The sequence below is a fragment of the Ahaetulla prasina genome, chromosome 4 (genome assembly GCF_028640845.1).
Source record: "Ahaetulla prasina isolate Xishuangbanna chromosome 4, ASM2864084v1, whole genome shotgun sequence".
Lineage (NCBI taxonomy): Eukaryota > Metazoa > Chordata > Lepidosauria > Squamata > Colubridae > Ahaetulla > Ahaetulla prasina.
This window is the reverse complement of record NC_080542.1, coordinates 407,842-421,895: the sequence shown is the minus strand read 5'-3', so window position 1 is coordinate 421,895 and position 14,054 is coordinate 407,842. Positions and strand designations below refer to the sequence as shown.

Sequence of the window (14,054 nt, the reverse complement as noted above, 5' to 3'; positions counted from 1 at the left end):
TGGGTTGCTCCACAGAGGGAGCTGCTCCGTCACGGCTCCTGATGGCATCGCCCAACTGAAGCACCATCCTGTCCTGGCGAGGCCTGGCCACCCGCCTGACGGAAATTGCCGCCCTCGGGCCTCTGCTACTCCCAGTTTCAGCACGGCCACCCCAGAAAGGGGGAAGCACTTCTTCTTCCATCGGTTTTGTTCTTTACATTTGGTCCCCAAAGACGCAAAAGACATTCAACCAGAGAGTATCCTGCTTCCCCCCCCCCCCCGGGAGACCCGGTCCAGCCGCTCACCCCGAAACTCCTGCCGGCTGCATTGGTCTGTGCTTTGCTTTATTTATTCCCAATTGTTCAGTGCGAAGTCTTCTCTATCTGTCAATCATGATCCATGATGCGTATAAGGGGAGGATATCGGGTGGGGGTGGGGGAGTGGTCCATGAGCTAGCTGGACGGGGGGGCTTCCCGCAGTTCAGCTGCCCTCTGGATCATGTCCAGAGCCTCCCAGAAGAAGTCCTTCTGGAAGGTCATGAGGGGCATGCTGCCCACCGCCTCTTTCATTTTGGCCATGCGACCCTCCAGCGTGGGGCACTTGTGCAGCTGGCTGAGGTACTCTTCACAGGTGCGAGCGGCCAGAGCCTCAGAGTCGCCGGGGGCCACAGCGGCCTTGCTGGCCGGCAGCTCCCGGTAGGCCGGCGCCTCCTCGATGTCGTGGCTGGATAGCATGTAGAGGCATTCCCGGGTGGAGCAGATACGGCGGGCACAGGGCGGCACCTGTACGGGCGTAGGGGAAAGCCCGGAGAAAGAGGCAGTTGGTACTCCGGAGGCAAGGAGGGAAGGGCGGTGGGCGCCCCGGCCTGTCCCCCCTCCATGCTCTCCCAGCCCCTCTCACCTTGATCTGCAGCCGGACAAAGGAGGCGCTGCCCTTCGGCCACCCTGGAAGACGCCCCCCTGCGCCACAGCCGCAGCCCATCAGGTCCTTGCTGAAGTCCCCGCTCTGGCTCAGCACCAGCGTGTGGTTCAGCCCACACCACAGGTCAAGGGGCCATTTCAGGTAGTGCACCTGTGTGGGGGCAGCGACAGGGCCTCTGAGCAGGGCTGGGGCTCTGCTCACACACACACACTGCCCCCCTCCCCATAAAACGCATTTCCCACTCCAGGCGGAAAGCTGCCCGGTTGTTATCCTGGGAAGCTCTGACATCACACAGCCAATTCCAGTCTGCCGGGGGAGGGGAAGGGGCTGTTGGCCAGAGAAATGTAGGGGCACCCCAAACCCCGCAAGAGCCACAAGGAAGCTGCCGTGAGAGACAGAAACACGGTGGGGCGGGACGGCAGAACCAGCTTGGCTTGTAGACTGAAAGCTTGGTGTGAGCGAGACCCCTGGGAAAATTGTACCTGGGCAGGCTCCCCGCGGTCTATCTTGTCCCCCGTACCCAGCTGACCATAGCGGTTATTTCCCTGCATGAAAATCCGTCCAAATTCATCCACCAGGCCCAGGTGGTTGTAACCCAGGGCGCAGCTGAGCACCTGTGAAGAGAGGCAGCGGGGCTGAGGAGACCGGAGCCGGACTTGGAGGGGCAGCCTTCAGGGGGCAGGAGGGAAGGATGGAAAGGTCTCTGGAGGCCGTCCATAGTGAAAATACAGAAGGGTGCCTCTGAGCATGTGCAGTGTTCTCTCCCCAGAGCTGCAAGTAGGGATGGGGGTGACCAGCTTAGTTTTCAGGCCACATCCATCTTAACTGTCCAGACTCCCCTTGGGAATTGTTGCCTAAGGAACCTGGGTGAAAGCAGTGGTGGGGAGCCCCTCCTCCCAGGACCCAGAAAGGAGAGCGCAATGGGGCTCCACAGGAAAGGGAGGAAACTGGGTGGGGGGGGAGGCTGTTGGTGAGAGGAGCCAGCCTGGGCCTTTTCCTTGCTTCCTGCCCTCCATCTCATCCAGGATCTGCCCATCTTGTGCTTCTGCAGGGCAGCCAAACTCCTCCCAGGGGCCCAGGTAAGGCGGAGTCCCACCTGTGCGTTACCTTAGCTGGGAGCGAAAGGGCCAGGGGCATCTGCTGATCAAGAGGGTCGAAGGCATGCAGGGTGCCAAAGAGGTCCCGGTAAACCCCAGGCGAGTGGACCTCGAAGTAGACGGTGCCCTCGCCTGTGATGGGGAAGCCACAGTTGGCTTCAGGCCAGTTCCACAGAGAAGCAGCCTCCAGCCAACCTCAGGTGGGGGCCGAAGGGCTGCTATCCAGCATGGCAGTTCTTTCCTCTCCATCTGGCCCTGAATCTCTGGACGGGCTGCTCTCCCTTCCTCTTCTCTGCCTCCACTGCTTGCTGCCAACCCTACCCGTCTCCCCACTTGGTTTCCAGCCCTCTTGCTTCATGCTTTGATCGCCCGGGCCCTGACTCCCCCCCCCACCCCTTGTGCCTTCCTCTCAAAGGCTGCCTTGCCCGGTCCATGCCAGCCGCTTCTCATCTTCAACCTAATGACGCTTGGGGGGCCCTCCAGTCGGGCCCTGTTGCATCCAGATGCTGTACATCCCCTAGATTCCTCTTAAGGCTACCATTTGTTTATTTTTAAAAGTCCCCAATACGGCCTCTTGTCTCATAGAACCATCCCAGGCAGCTCACGACAATCGAAAAGCAGATTAAATAGCTAGCTATCTAGCCCTCTTCCCTCCAGCCAGGCCCGACGGGGAGGCCTTGGGTTTAACGTGCCAGCCAGGCAGCGGCCCTCTTGGCCTTACCTGTCAGGTAGACGGCGCTGCTCTGGTTGGAGTGCATGTGACGGACGGAGATGTGGGGAAGGCACTTGGAGACTTTGCGAAGGGCCAGCTGCACCGTGTAGGAGCGGGGCTGGTCCAGCTGCGTCTCGTTCACCACCAAGCTGTAGATTTTGCCTTCCTCTGTGAAGAGAACAATTCCACCCTGGCAGGTGATGGCAGGGAAGAATATTTTGCTGCATCCATACAAGCAAAGGGGGAGTCCTGCCTCAGGCATGAAAGCTGGCCGGGGGACCCGCTTGGGCCAGTGCCAAAAGCTCGGGTGACAAACCGGTTGGTCGATTCCTTTCATAGCCAAACGGGTCGATGCTCAAGTACACGGACTCTGCGCTTGTGCGGAAACCACGCAGGGCCCTGCAAAAGCAGCAGGCTGTCCCCACCTATATCCCCCCCCCCCCCGGTGGCTGAACGCTGGGAAGGACCCCCGATGGAGGGCTTGCGGCCCCCCACTCCCGTGCCCACTTTCCTCGCTCTCACCTGTTAGGAGCAGGAGGGACCTTTCCGTCTCTTGCCCCACCAGCACAATCTGCCTGAACTTCATGGAGAAATGGAAGGTCATCTTGAAGACCCGCTGCCCACTGGATTGCAGGTACACCTCCACGCAGTCACAGAGGCGGCTGCTGGGTGCCGGGCCGGATCCCTCGCTGCGCCCCAAGGCAGGGCTGGGTGGCTGCTCCCGGGTAGCCAGCACGTACAGGTACTTGCGGTAGACGGTGTCATTCCGGGGGTCTGTGGCAAACTGCAAGGCAGAGGCAGGAGGAGACACCCAGCATCAGGAGACACCCAGCATCAGGAGGCAGCAGCGAATCCTCAGGGGTGGAAATGGAAAAGAGGTTTCCTAGGCCCCCTGGGTGTTCCCCCCCCCTCTCCCCACCCAGGGCCGCTTGCTCCTCTTGGAGCAGGTATTCCAGTAGGGATGAAGGAGTCTGCAGTTACAGGAACTGCTGCAGAGAAGGCCACCAAGAATCCTCTGGCACTCTAGTCCTGGGGGGGGCCTCTTTGTCACTCCTCAGAGGGAAGGACCCAGAGAACGGCTCCTCTGGCCTCACTTCCACTGGGCTCCCTCACCCCCCACCAACCCCTCGTCCAGACCCCAGGGAGCCAGGCCAAGAACCAGCGGAGTCTTCCCAAAGAGCCAGCAGTGCGGAGGGACTGGAGGCACCATCTTCCAGCGGGAAGCTTCCCTCTCCCATCCCAGCTAGAAACCATCTGGGCCCTTTTGGAAAAGCTGCTGCTCTCAGGCACCCCCTCGGGTGGCCTGGACTGTGGCTGGAAGAGGACGGGGGGGGGGGGCAGAGGAGGGACAGCCATTCCCATTTCTGCATCTTTATTCTGAACACATCCTCATGTCTGGTCTCCAAGGGATCCAGCCCACAAGAGCCTGGCAAGGCCTGCGTGGGTGCTCTTTCAAGGGGGCACGCAGCAAATCTGTTGCTGACTTTCTCACAAAGGGCAGCTCCCCTTCTGTTTTAAGGGCACCAGACACAGAGACTCTGTGCAAACAAGGTGCAACGCCAGTCTGGGATAAGAAACCCTGGCGGGAGAGGAGGCTGCTTCATGGGAAGACTGTGTGGTGAAAAGGACCGGAGAGGAAGGAGGCCTGGGAGTCATGACCAGAAGTTAGACTGAAAGCCCTCAGCCTGGGGAGCCCTCTGGCAAGAGAACGGGGGTCCGTGGCCTCTTTTTGCACTAGCCACAAATAGCTCTGGAAAGCGAGAGGCCACAGAACGAGCCTCCTCTCACCTGCTGTAGGGCTTGCAGTGAGCCAACGGAAAGGGGGACTCTCTAGGCTGACATTTCCCTCTTTTCTGCCCATGATTTCACTGTTCTCGGTTCAGGAGAAACCAAGAAACCATCAGGGAGGCAGGAGGGACTGGGCACAAAACAGAAGAAGGGGATACCCGGTTTCAAAAGGGCAGCTCGGCTCCCCTCCCACCAGCGCTGCTTCCCCTGCACCCGGTGTGCCAAGACATGCACCCGGAGGACTTGGCTCCCCTCTCCTCTTCTGCCGCAAAGGCACGTACGTACGTCCTTAGCACTGCGGCACAGCACCATGTAGCGGCAGGCCCGGCGCCACTGGATGTGGCCCATGGTGGAGGAGACCAGGGCATTCTTGAGGAAGAAGAGCGTGCCGTTGTAGTCCAAGATGAAGATGTGGTCCTTGGTGGGCAAGAACTTCCGGTAGCCGTGCGAGAGGAGGGGGGCCACTGTCTTGCTGACGAAATGCCGCCGGCCGCTGAACATCTGGAAGTACAAGCCCTTGGTGTCTGTGGGACAGAGAGGCCCGAGGGCAGGGAAATTGGGTCTGTCTAGAGGAGCCGACTGGGCAAGAGCTCTCCCTTCCAGGTGGGGCCTGGGGATGAGGCCATCGCAGCCTTGGTCCACTTCCCTTGTCTTTCGGAGGACACCGGCTCTTGCTCCTCCCCCCCCCTTCCCTTCCCTCCGCTTCACACCACGCTATACTGACAGTTGAGGATGGCTGATCTCTTCCACGGCCGGCTGCCACCCGAATTCTCATCCCGCAGCCGAGGGGAAAGACGGCGGCAGATCCGCTGCCAGACCCCCTCGCTGTCGCAAACTTCATAGAAATATCGGCAGGTCTGGCCGAGAGCCACCAGGTCCCTCACTGGCAGGAAGGAGATGATGTAGTACAACTGGAAGAGGAGTGGGAGCCATTCAGGACGCGTCCCCAGCCTTCCTCAGGCCCCTCCGTGCCCCCTTCTCCTGCCCAAGGCTCACCCACCAGTTCAGGAGGGAAGAGCTGGATAGAGGCGGATTCTCCCCTGGTCTTCTTGTCCTCCGTGGCCTCCGTGGATGAGCTGCGCCGCTTCTTCTTGGGCTGCTGTAGGCAGAAGAGAGGAGCCAAGAGCCCCCTTATCCTGGATCTCCCAGTGCTTCACCTTTCAAGGGGTCTGAAGGGCCCTTAGCAGCTGCTTGGGAGTCAGCTCAGTGGGCAAAGATCTTCCCTGGCAGGCTGGGCACTACCTGGTGGACTTATGCCTGACATATCATCGTGAAAAGCCAAAGAAGAAATAAGGAGCATCCGCCTGGCTCCTGCCACTTCTAAAACTCCAAGACAAGGTGCCCAATCTTTGACCTCGCAGAAACCTGAGATTCCCCCGGTTTCTTTATGGAAGCAGCCGTGATCAATTAAGCCCAGGGGGACCCTGGCTTCTTGGCCAGAGAAAGGGGAGGAGAACGCAGCGTTTTGGGTGCGGTTCCTAAAATGGGCACCAGGTGGCAGGACTGACCAGGTAAAGAGGGAGCTCCTAATTTCGGAGGAAACAGTCCTTACATGTCTGAAAAGTGACTCAACTTCATTATAGCTGATTCATAAGACTTTTTTTGCATGCTTAGGACAAGTTTACCTTTTTTTTTGCAGTTGCTCTGTTGTACTGTTACTTGGATCTAAAAACATTTTGAAATAAGGTCAGTCGAATTTGCCAAACTCTACACGAGTCTGCTTTCCAAGGGTTTTTTTTGCAAAAGATTGTGAGTCAAAGGTCTGACTAACTTGTTCTGATTAACGGTAACAACGTTTAAAATAAAAGTCCATCGCTAGGGAATTCTCCAGCTTTAAAAGGTGCATAAGGTAAATTAATTTGTGTATGCAAACAAGGAAGGGGAGAAGTGGAAATTTTGCACGCCAAGCTCACAGAGAAAGCTCCTCCCTCATCCAGCATCTTCCTGCCACCCTCCCTTCCCTCCCACCCACCCCGGCACTTCCTCATAGTTTTCCTCGTCCTGCACGCCCTGCAGTCCAAATGCTCACTCCAAGCGGCTCTTCAGTGCTAGAGATGAGGGAGAAGCGCTGGGGCTTTCTCCTCCTGAATTTTCGGGGGATGCGCCTGTCGCTCATGTCTGCCCACCCAGCTGTAGACTCTGCGGTGGGTGTGAGCTCTCAGACCCACCCTTGCTGCTGAGCCCAGCATGGCCAAGGCTTTTGAAGGCCTCTGCCCACCAAGCCTATCACCCTAGGGGACATAGCCCTATGTGATAATGGCCGTCTTGATGGCTTCACAGAGACTGGGTTTCCCCTGGTAACTGGGGCACTGTGACATCAGCACCCATCTGGGGCATGCTTTGTGAGCTGGACACGAGAGATCGATCTAGTCTTCGGGTCAAAGATTAGCCTGAGGGGCAGGGATCCCACAAACGGTGGCTCTGGCTCTTCCTGTGCTGTGAGTTTCTTTCAAATTGCTGCATGAGAGACAGTAAGGGGTAGGAACCAGAAGCCAGCCTTCCTCTCCTTAAAATCATTGTGAGTTTTCCCGTTAAGAACTCCTGGCCAAGCTCTTTCCAGCCTGCATTTTGGGGTTGTTGCGACTGATAAAAAGGAATTTCCTTTTGGGGTTTTTTCTTCATTGCAGCCTGTGCTACTTGCAGTCATTGGGAGGGCTTAGTTTAATTCCTGTAAATTCTTGTGAGGTCATTTTGGGAGTGGGGGTGGTTAGAGGGAATTAAGTGATTAGGAAGGTTATTTTTTTAAAGCTTACCGAATGTATTGAAGAGACTGTGGAAATATTTGCATTTGTCAAAGCAATACTCAAAGGTGATCTGAAAGAACAGTTGGCTCTTCCCAAACCCCTTGCTGAGTTCAGATGAAAAACTCTGTCCACCCACTGGATTCCCTGCCTTGGCAGAGAACTCAGGAATTCTAGACCCTGCCGGGGTTCCAGTCAGAATCTTATTCCTGAGAACATGAAGTGCCTGGGCTCTGAGCCATTTGGGTTCTTTCCAGCTTCTTGCCTGATCCCAGGCCCCATCCCCTCACCACCACCAGCTGGCACTCTGGGCTTCAACTCTCAGCTACAAATATTCTCCTTCATTGGCACTCTGGGTTTCCTTATCCATGATCTTACTTGCAAATGCTTTGCTGCAATCCCCTGGGTCCGACCTGGGCTGGAGCTTTCCCTTCAGTGGGCAGGGGAAACCTGAGAATTAGAACATGAAGAAACAAAGTGTAGTGGAAAAGACAAAGCCCAAGACTTGCGTGTAAAATCAAGTTAGCTGACAGAAGTCAGCAGGAATCTGGTAGCTACTTTCCAGGCTGACAAATCCATGGGAAACCCTAAGCTTTCGTGATCTGTGGCTCACTTCCTCAGATGTATCATACCGTGGGTACAAGTCTCAATAGTTGTGAGCAATTCGATTAGTAATCACACTGCAATTTCAACTGTATAGCACAGTTGTTTCCCTACCTGAACAGCCACCCATTACCACCACCACCACCAGCCACCATGAACCCGATTCATAAACTCCCGGGTTTTCCTCCTCTATTCTCAATTTACACGAATGCAATGTTGCAGTGCTACAGCCATGAGAGACGCGAGAGCCTGGCTGTGTGGGTGGTGCAGCAGAAGGCATTCTCCTCTGAGCCAGCAAGTGGGCACAGACTGAACCTCCAGAGACCGGGGCCTTTTTTGGCTGCACGAGGAAGAACGGTGTGTTGGACACCAACAGGATTCACAGACCAAGGGTAACGCCGTGGCACTCACCACGCCACTTAGTTTCTCCTACTTCCTGGTGTACAGGTAGTCTTCGACTTAACAACCATTCGTTTAGTGACCGTTCAAAGCTGCAGTATGACTGCACTAAAGAAACGGAATTACGACTGTTTTTCACCTGACCGTTGAAGCCTCCCTTTGGCCACCTGATCAAAATCTGGACACCGGGCAACTGTTACCATGTCCGGTGGTCTCCTTTTGCAGTCTTCTGCCAGAAACCAAGTCAACGGAGAAGCCAGGTTCACTAAATAACTGTGTGACTAAGTTAACCACTGCGGCAAACAATTAAGAACTGCGGGAAGGTAGTAAAAAATGGGGCAAAACTCATTTAACAACTGTCTTGCTTAGCAATGGAAGCATTGGCTGCTACTGCGGTCGTAAGTCGAGGACTACCTCTGTTAGATGTTACATCCAGCATTTCCAGCTATTGTTGAGAGGAAATTATAGCCTAAAGCGGCAAGCAGGCACCCCCCCCTACCCCGCATGGATTGGGGTGCCAGCCCAGAGGCCAGTTGCAGCCAGTAGGGGTGCAGGAAGGGCAGAGCCCTTGGATCCCCACCTTGCAGGTCTGGTCTTGTGGGGCTGCCAGCCACCCTCTATCTATGGAGACCCCAGGGCGGCTCCATCGGCCCCTGCGAGTCAAGGCCCTTCCGGAGCAATGGATGCCCCCCCCCACCTTTGGCTTTGAAGAGGAGTGGGCCTCAACTACCAGAACCCTCCCAGGCAGCAGAAGTAAAGCCCACCCCTCTTAAAAGGCCCAGAATAATTAACAGGAGGAGGGGGGTCTTGGAGGCTATCTAGTCCAACCCCCCTTCTCCCCCCCCCGTGACGTTTCAGACAAAACGGTTGAGGAACCTCCTTTGGGTTTATTTATTATTTATTGATCAAATTTATTCTGGAGAGGCTGCCCGGGGACCGAGTTCTAATCCTGGCTGGATTGAAAGCCGGCTGGGCCTCTCTTCGTCCCTGGGTTGGTTGTTGGGAGGGGGGAGTTTTAAGTTTGTTCTGGGTTATTTATAACGGTGGGATTGGAAATAAAAAACTCTAAAAATAAATTTTAAAAAAATCGTTAAAGTTTCCCCACAGGACAAGCGCTCCTCAAGTCATTGGGGAACCCGCGGAGGCTCCCGGGGGCTTTTCAGCAGTTTTGGCTGCAGCCACAGTACATCTACGGCTATTCATGCGGCCGGGGCACTCTGCTTATACCCAGAGGATCCCATTTCTCTCCGTTTCCCGAGGCCGGGCCTTTAGCTCAGGCTCGGGCCCGCCTCCCTTGAGGCGCCTTTTGTCCCGATTGGTCGAAGAGCTCCCCCGCCCGGGCACTGAGAGGCAGCGTGGCCGTTGATTGGCTGCCATTCTCCCCTCTCGAGGCTGATCGCGCCTCCCTCGGCTTTCAAGCGCTTGCCGCCAGGAGCCGAGCGCCTCTTGATTGGCAGCTCAGCCATCCGTCAGAATCATTCGCCCGATTCTGCGCGCCGTGATACGCCCGTTGTCGACTCGCCTGCTAAGCCAATCGTTTCCCTACCTGCCTCCTTAAACGTGATAGGGCGACAGAGGCACGTGCGCAGCAGTTTCACGTGTCGGTCAGGCAAGTCGGATCCGGAGGAATCTGCCTCCCTCGTAAACTATTGGTTGGACCTAGACGCTTTCGCGCACGTCCCAGTTTCCTTCCATCCCGGGGATTCGATTGGAGCAAAAGGAGGAAGAGTCAGGCAGCTTTTAAACGGGATTGGCTGTCGGGCGTGGAACGTCTCGGCCAGGGTCCTTCTAATTGGCCGCTTTTCGCATGTCCGGCCTCTCATAGGCGAACGCTATCCTTCTGGCACCGCCCCCTTTGGCTGGGGTCTCGCTGGCTCTGCCTCTCTGTTCTCATTCGGCTTACGACGGCCGCAGCGGAAACAGCGGAGCCTACGGGATGGCGGCGGGCGAGGGCGGGGCCGAGTCGCTGCCCCCGCCCTCCCCCTCCTTGCCCGGGCTCCTCCCGGGCCCCGAGCGCGCCTTGGAAGAAGCGGTGGCCTCGGGCAGCCTGAGCCTGGCGGGGCGGCGGTTGAGACACTTCCCCGGTGGAGCCGCTCGGCGCTGGGACCTCAGCGACACCACGCAAGCGGGTGAGGTGCTCGGCCACGCCCCCTCCCGGCCACGCGCCGCCGCCTCCTCCTCCGAAGCCCCCTACCCCTCCTTATTTCTCTGGCCACGCCCCCAGCGGATTTCTTCTGCCCACAGGCCCCGCCCTCCCCGTTATAAATTGTGTTTCGGACCCGCCCCTCGCCCCGCCCCTCCGAAGAAGTGGCTGGGACTTTCCTGCGGCTGCCGGCCGCTTCCCCGCCCCCCTGGACTCCAATGCCCATCTTCCGCGCCACCTGGGATGATGGGAGTTGTAGCTTAGCCAGCGGGAAGGAAGCCGCCCCGGTGTTTCCGCCCGTCCCCCAGGCGGGAGCGCTTCTCCCTGCGCGGAGGCTCCTGCGGCCGCTCTCTTTGCCGGGCCCGGCAACCGGGGATGTGGTCCAGGAGGGGAAGGGTCCCCGTGGCAGCCCCCTTCCTCAGCCAGGACGCCTCCGGGGGGGGGCGCGCTCTGTTGGGCGTGCTTGGACTACCTGGCCAGTATTAAAGGGGAGGCTCAGCCTGACTGCCCTTCTATGCCAGGCAGGCGCTTGAGATGCTACGACCCCCCTTGGCCGGCTCTGCCCCCCTCCTGCCCCTAGGGTTCCCGGGCGCTCCTCCCGCCCCTGGGCCCACCTGCCCTGTAGAGAGCTGCAGCAGGGCCTTCTCGGTGCCTTTAACCTCCCACCAGTCTCTCCTGGGAGCTGGGAGAGGGCAGCGGGCAGGGGCTCCTCTGCCAGGTGTGTGACAGCCAGGCGTGGTTGAGTGATCTTTTGCAGGCTCCCTCTCTGCTTTGCTGACTGGCATAGTTCTGACAACCGGACTCCCGCTGCTGCTGGCTGGCTGGCTGACCTCCCCCCTCCCCCGTGCAGGTTGCTTCTCTAGAGAGGCAGGGATGGAGGACAAGGAGGAACCGGCTTCTTAATGGGGGAAGTGACTCACCCGAGTCTGGCAGGGCAGTGGCTTTTTCCTGCAAGCACTGGGCTTGCTGGCTCCTGGAATTTCTGCCCTGGGGTGTGCTTGGCTTGGCTGGGGGCCGCATGGCGAGAGCCAGAGCTGGTGGCAGGTCTCTCTGGCGCAAGGCCCAGGGCATCCCCATCGCCTCAGCGGTCAGTGGGAGACTCCTAGCCAGTCAGGAGGAATGGTGCCCCCCCCTCCCGCAATGTCTGAACCTGACCCCTTTGTAAGCCAGGAATTACCGTGCTTGTCGGGGAGGCAGGTGCCGCCAAGGCAGCCTGGATGGTTTTCAGAGGCCGAGTGCCAGAGAGGATCAGCGGGAGATCTTGGGCGCACTTGGGGCCTAGCCTGTGGGGGCAGTGGGCTGCTTGTGGTTGCCCTGACCTACCGCCACCGGGCAGCCCTCATCCCTCCCTGAGCGGCTGGATTGAAATGGGGGCTACCCCCCTTTGGGGCTTGACCATCCCCTGGGTGGCCCTGGCAGCCATGCGAATGTCCGAAACCAAGGAGGGCCCGATTGGAGGGGGCACCTTTCGACTCTTTTCGTCTATGATCTGAAGGTGGTGGGGGTCCCGTCAGGCCTTGGCTGGAATCAGATCTCTCCCATAGAGAGATCTCACCATGTTGCCTGTGGGCTTGCTAGTGCCCTCTCCACCCCCCACGCAGGATGTGTTAGATCAGCCTGCCCAGGTGCCCAATGGCTTCTTTTCATCCTGGACGTAGGGCTGAGGTGGCTGAGACTTTCCATTCAATTGTTCCTCTTACCAGGTTGTTTGGAGTGGGGGGAGCATGGTTCCACTGTGGCTTTCCTTCTTTTTCTGCAGCCGGTCTTCAGGGGGAGGGTTTGTGGTCTGCGGCTGGCTTGACGCTCTCGTTTGACAGGTATTGGAGGTCCCTGGGGAGGGGAGGGGGGGTCACTGCTCATTTTGGCTTAGGTATCTCATCTCTGCAAGTAGGTGGATGAATCTCCTCCGGCCAACCACGCAGGGCCACCCAGTTCTGCTCCGGCGGGGCCTGGAGACTTGGGTCTGAATGGGACCTGAGCAAGTTTGGACCTCCCGGGTTTGGGGGCGCTCCTGACAAACCCACAGCACCTGCCCATTCTGTGCCGTAGAACGGAGCTGGCTCCCTTTGGGTCGATGTCATCTGGGGCTGGAGTGAGTTGTTGTTTTTTTTTTTTGTTTACATTTATACCCCGCCCTTCTCCAAAGACTCAGGGCGGCTTACAGTGTATAAGGCAATAGTCTCATTCTATTTGTATATTTTTACAAAGTCAACTTATTGCCCCCCCAACAATCTGGGTCCTCATTTTACCTACCTTATAAAGGATGGAAGGCTGAGTCAACCTTGGGCCGGGCTCGAACCTGCAGTAATTGCAGGCTACTGTGTTCTTAATAACAGGCTTTTACCAGCGTGAGCTAAACCGGCCCTCTCTCCTCTGCCACAACACTCTCTGGTAAAGCATCCTCCCCCCCCCCCGAGATTTGTAAGCCCCTCACCCCACCTGCCCTCCTGCGAGCCCCCAAGCTCTGTGCCTTGGCAGGAGGGGTGTGTGGCCGTGGGCCTTTGAATTGGGGGTGAAAGGGGAGAAGCTTCCTGGGCATCATTGCTCTGCCTGGTCTTAAGGTGGTTTTTCTTGTTTTCCCATCTGGTGAAGCTGCCCAGAGCTGGATTGGATTGGAGCGGCCGAGAAATTTGATCTCTGGATAAGGATTAGGAGCACTTCATTGTTTGACTTCCAGGTGGCCGTAAAGAACTGCTGACCATCGGCTGGGGCTGCGGTCTTCAGCTCTTTCCTCCCTCAGCTCCCTCCCTCCAGAAATAGAGTGTGGAGGGCCCCCCAGATCCCTGTGGTCCCCAAGCCTCGGCTCGTTTGCTCTGCTCTGCTCTGTCCTTAAGCAAGGGGCCCACAGGAGAGGAGGCTTGGGCCTTGCCAATCATGCCAGGCCATGGCTGGCATGAGCCAGGGTTTGTAAGTCCAGCTGGAAAGCAGCCTCTGACTAGCTGGCCATAAGCTGCTCTGCATCGTCTCTTCCTGCATCTGGTTTACATTCAGATCAGTGGTGGGTTGCTCCCGGTTTGGTCCGGTTCTTGCGAACCGCTAGTAAAAGCAGCAGGAGGCTCCGCCCACCCGCCCGGACGTTGTCATAAAGCAGAAGCACATGCGCAGAAGGAAGCGCGCACACTCCTGTTGTGAACTGGTAGTAAAAGTAAGTAGAACCCACCCCTGGTTCAAATGTTACCCTGAAGCGAGTCTGTTCCTGAGAGAGGCAGCAGCTCCGTCAGGAAACAGCCGTGTCCCTCCGGCCCTTTATGACACAATCTTGTTGAGAGGCTCCTTAGCTTTCCCTGGGAGCTTTCCTTCCGGGGATAAAGTTAAAGGAAACCGTCAGAAAAGGTCTTGAAGAAAAAAACTAGGATAAGCGGAGAGCATAAATTGTGGTTTGGTGTGATGTTTGAATTGGGTGTTGTGTGAAGCCTGGGTTGACTGAGGTCATCCAACACAAATCCACATTGTGATTTCTCAGTCACATTATAGGGACTGTTCCATTTATTCGGCTCATTCTGGTTTATTCTACAAGCCATGATTGGAGGCCACCGTATGACATCCTGGCTGTACCTTTGTGTTTTACGGAAGTGGTTAGCATCTCTCCCTCTTTTTATGAAGACGTTGAGCGGGGTGTTTCCCACCTGGAAGTTGGGCTGGCGGCACCTGACCACAAGGCGCGACGGAGA

The 14,054-nt window shown here is 57.3% G+C and overlaps 2 protein-coding genes across 7 annotated transcripts in view; one reads left to right on the top strand and one right to left on the bottom strand.

Annotated features, from left to right (window-relative positions):
• Positions 1–338: 338 nt before the first annotated feature.
• FBXO24 (F-box protein 24) lies at positions 339–8,443 on the bottom strand. The gene is made up of 11 exons (XM_058180271.1): positions 8,385–8,443; positions 7,617–7,668; positions 5,498–5,596; positions 5,222–5,408; positions 4,783–5,021; positions 3,232–3,493; positions 2,719–2,877; positions 2,008–2,129; positions 1,383–1,514; positions 880–1,050; positions 339–761 (listed from the first exon to the last, which is right to left on the bottom strand). Exons 1-11 carry the CDS (start codon positions 8,441–8,443, stop codon positions 432–434), a joined length of 1,812 nt encoding a protein of 603 aa, XP_058036254.1. The 3' UTR covers positions 339–431.
• A 1,596-nt stretch (positions 8,444–10,039) lies between these two features.
• The window catches only part of LRCH4 (leucine rich repeats and calponin homology domain containing 4), a 26,387-nt gene continuing 22,372 nt past the window's right edge, over positions 10,040–14,054 (top strand). For 2 of the 6 annotated variants that reach the window (XM_058181330.1, XM_058181328.1), the window contains exon 1: positions 10,058–10,369. In XM_058181330.1, the coding sequence (XP_058037313.1) occupies positions 10,177–10,369 (193 nt within the window). In that variant the 5' untranslated portion in view covers positions 10,058–10,176. Of the gene's footprint in view, positions 10,370–14,054 lie in introns of all 6 variants that reach the window. The other 4 variants (XM_058181334.1, XM_058181333.1, XM_058181331.1 and 1 more) reach the window with 4 other exon arrangements.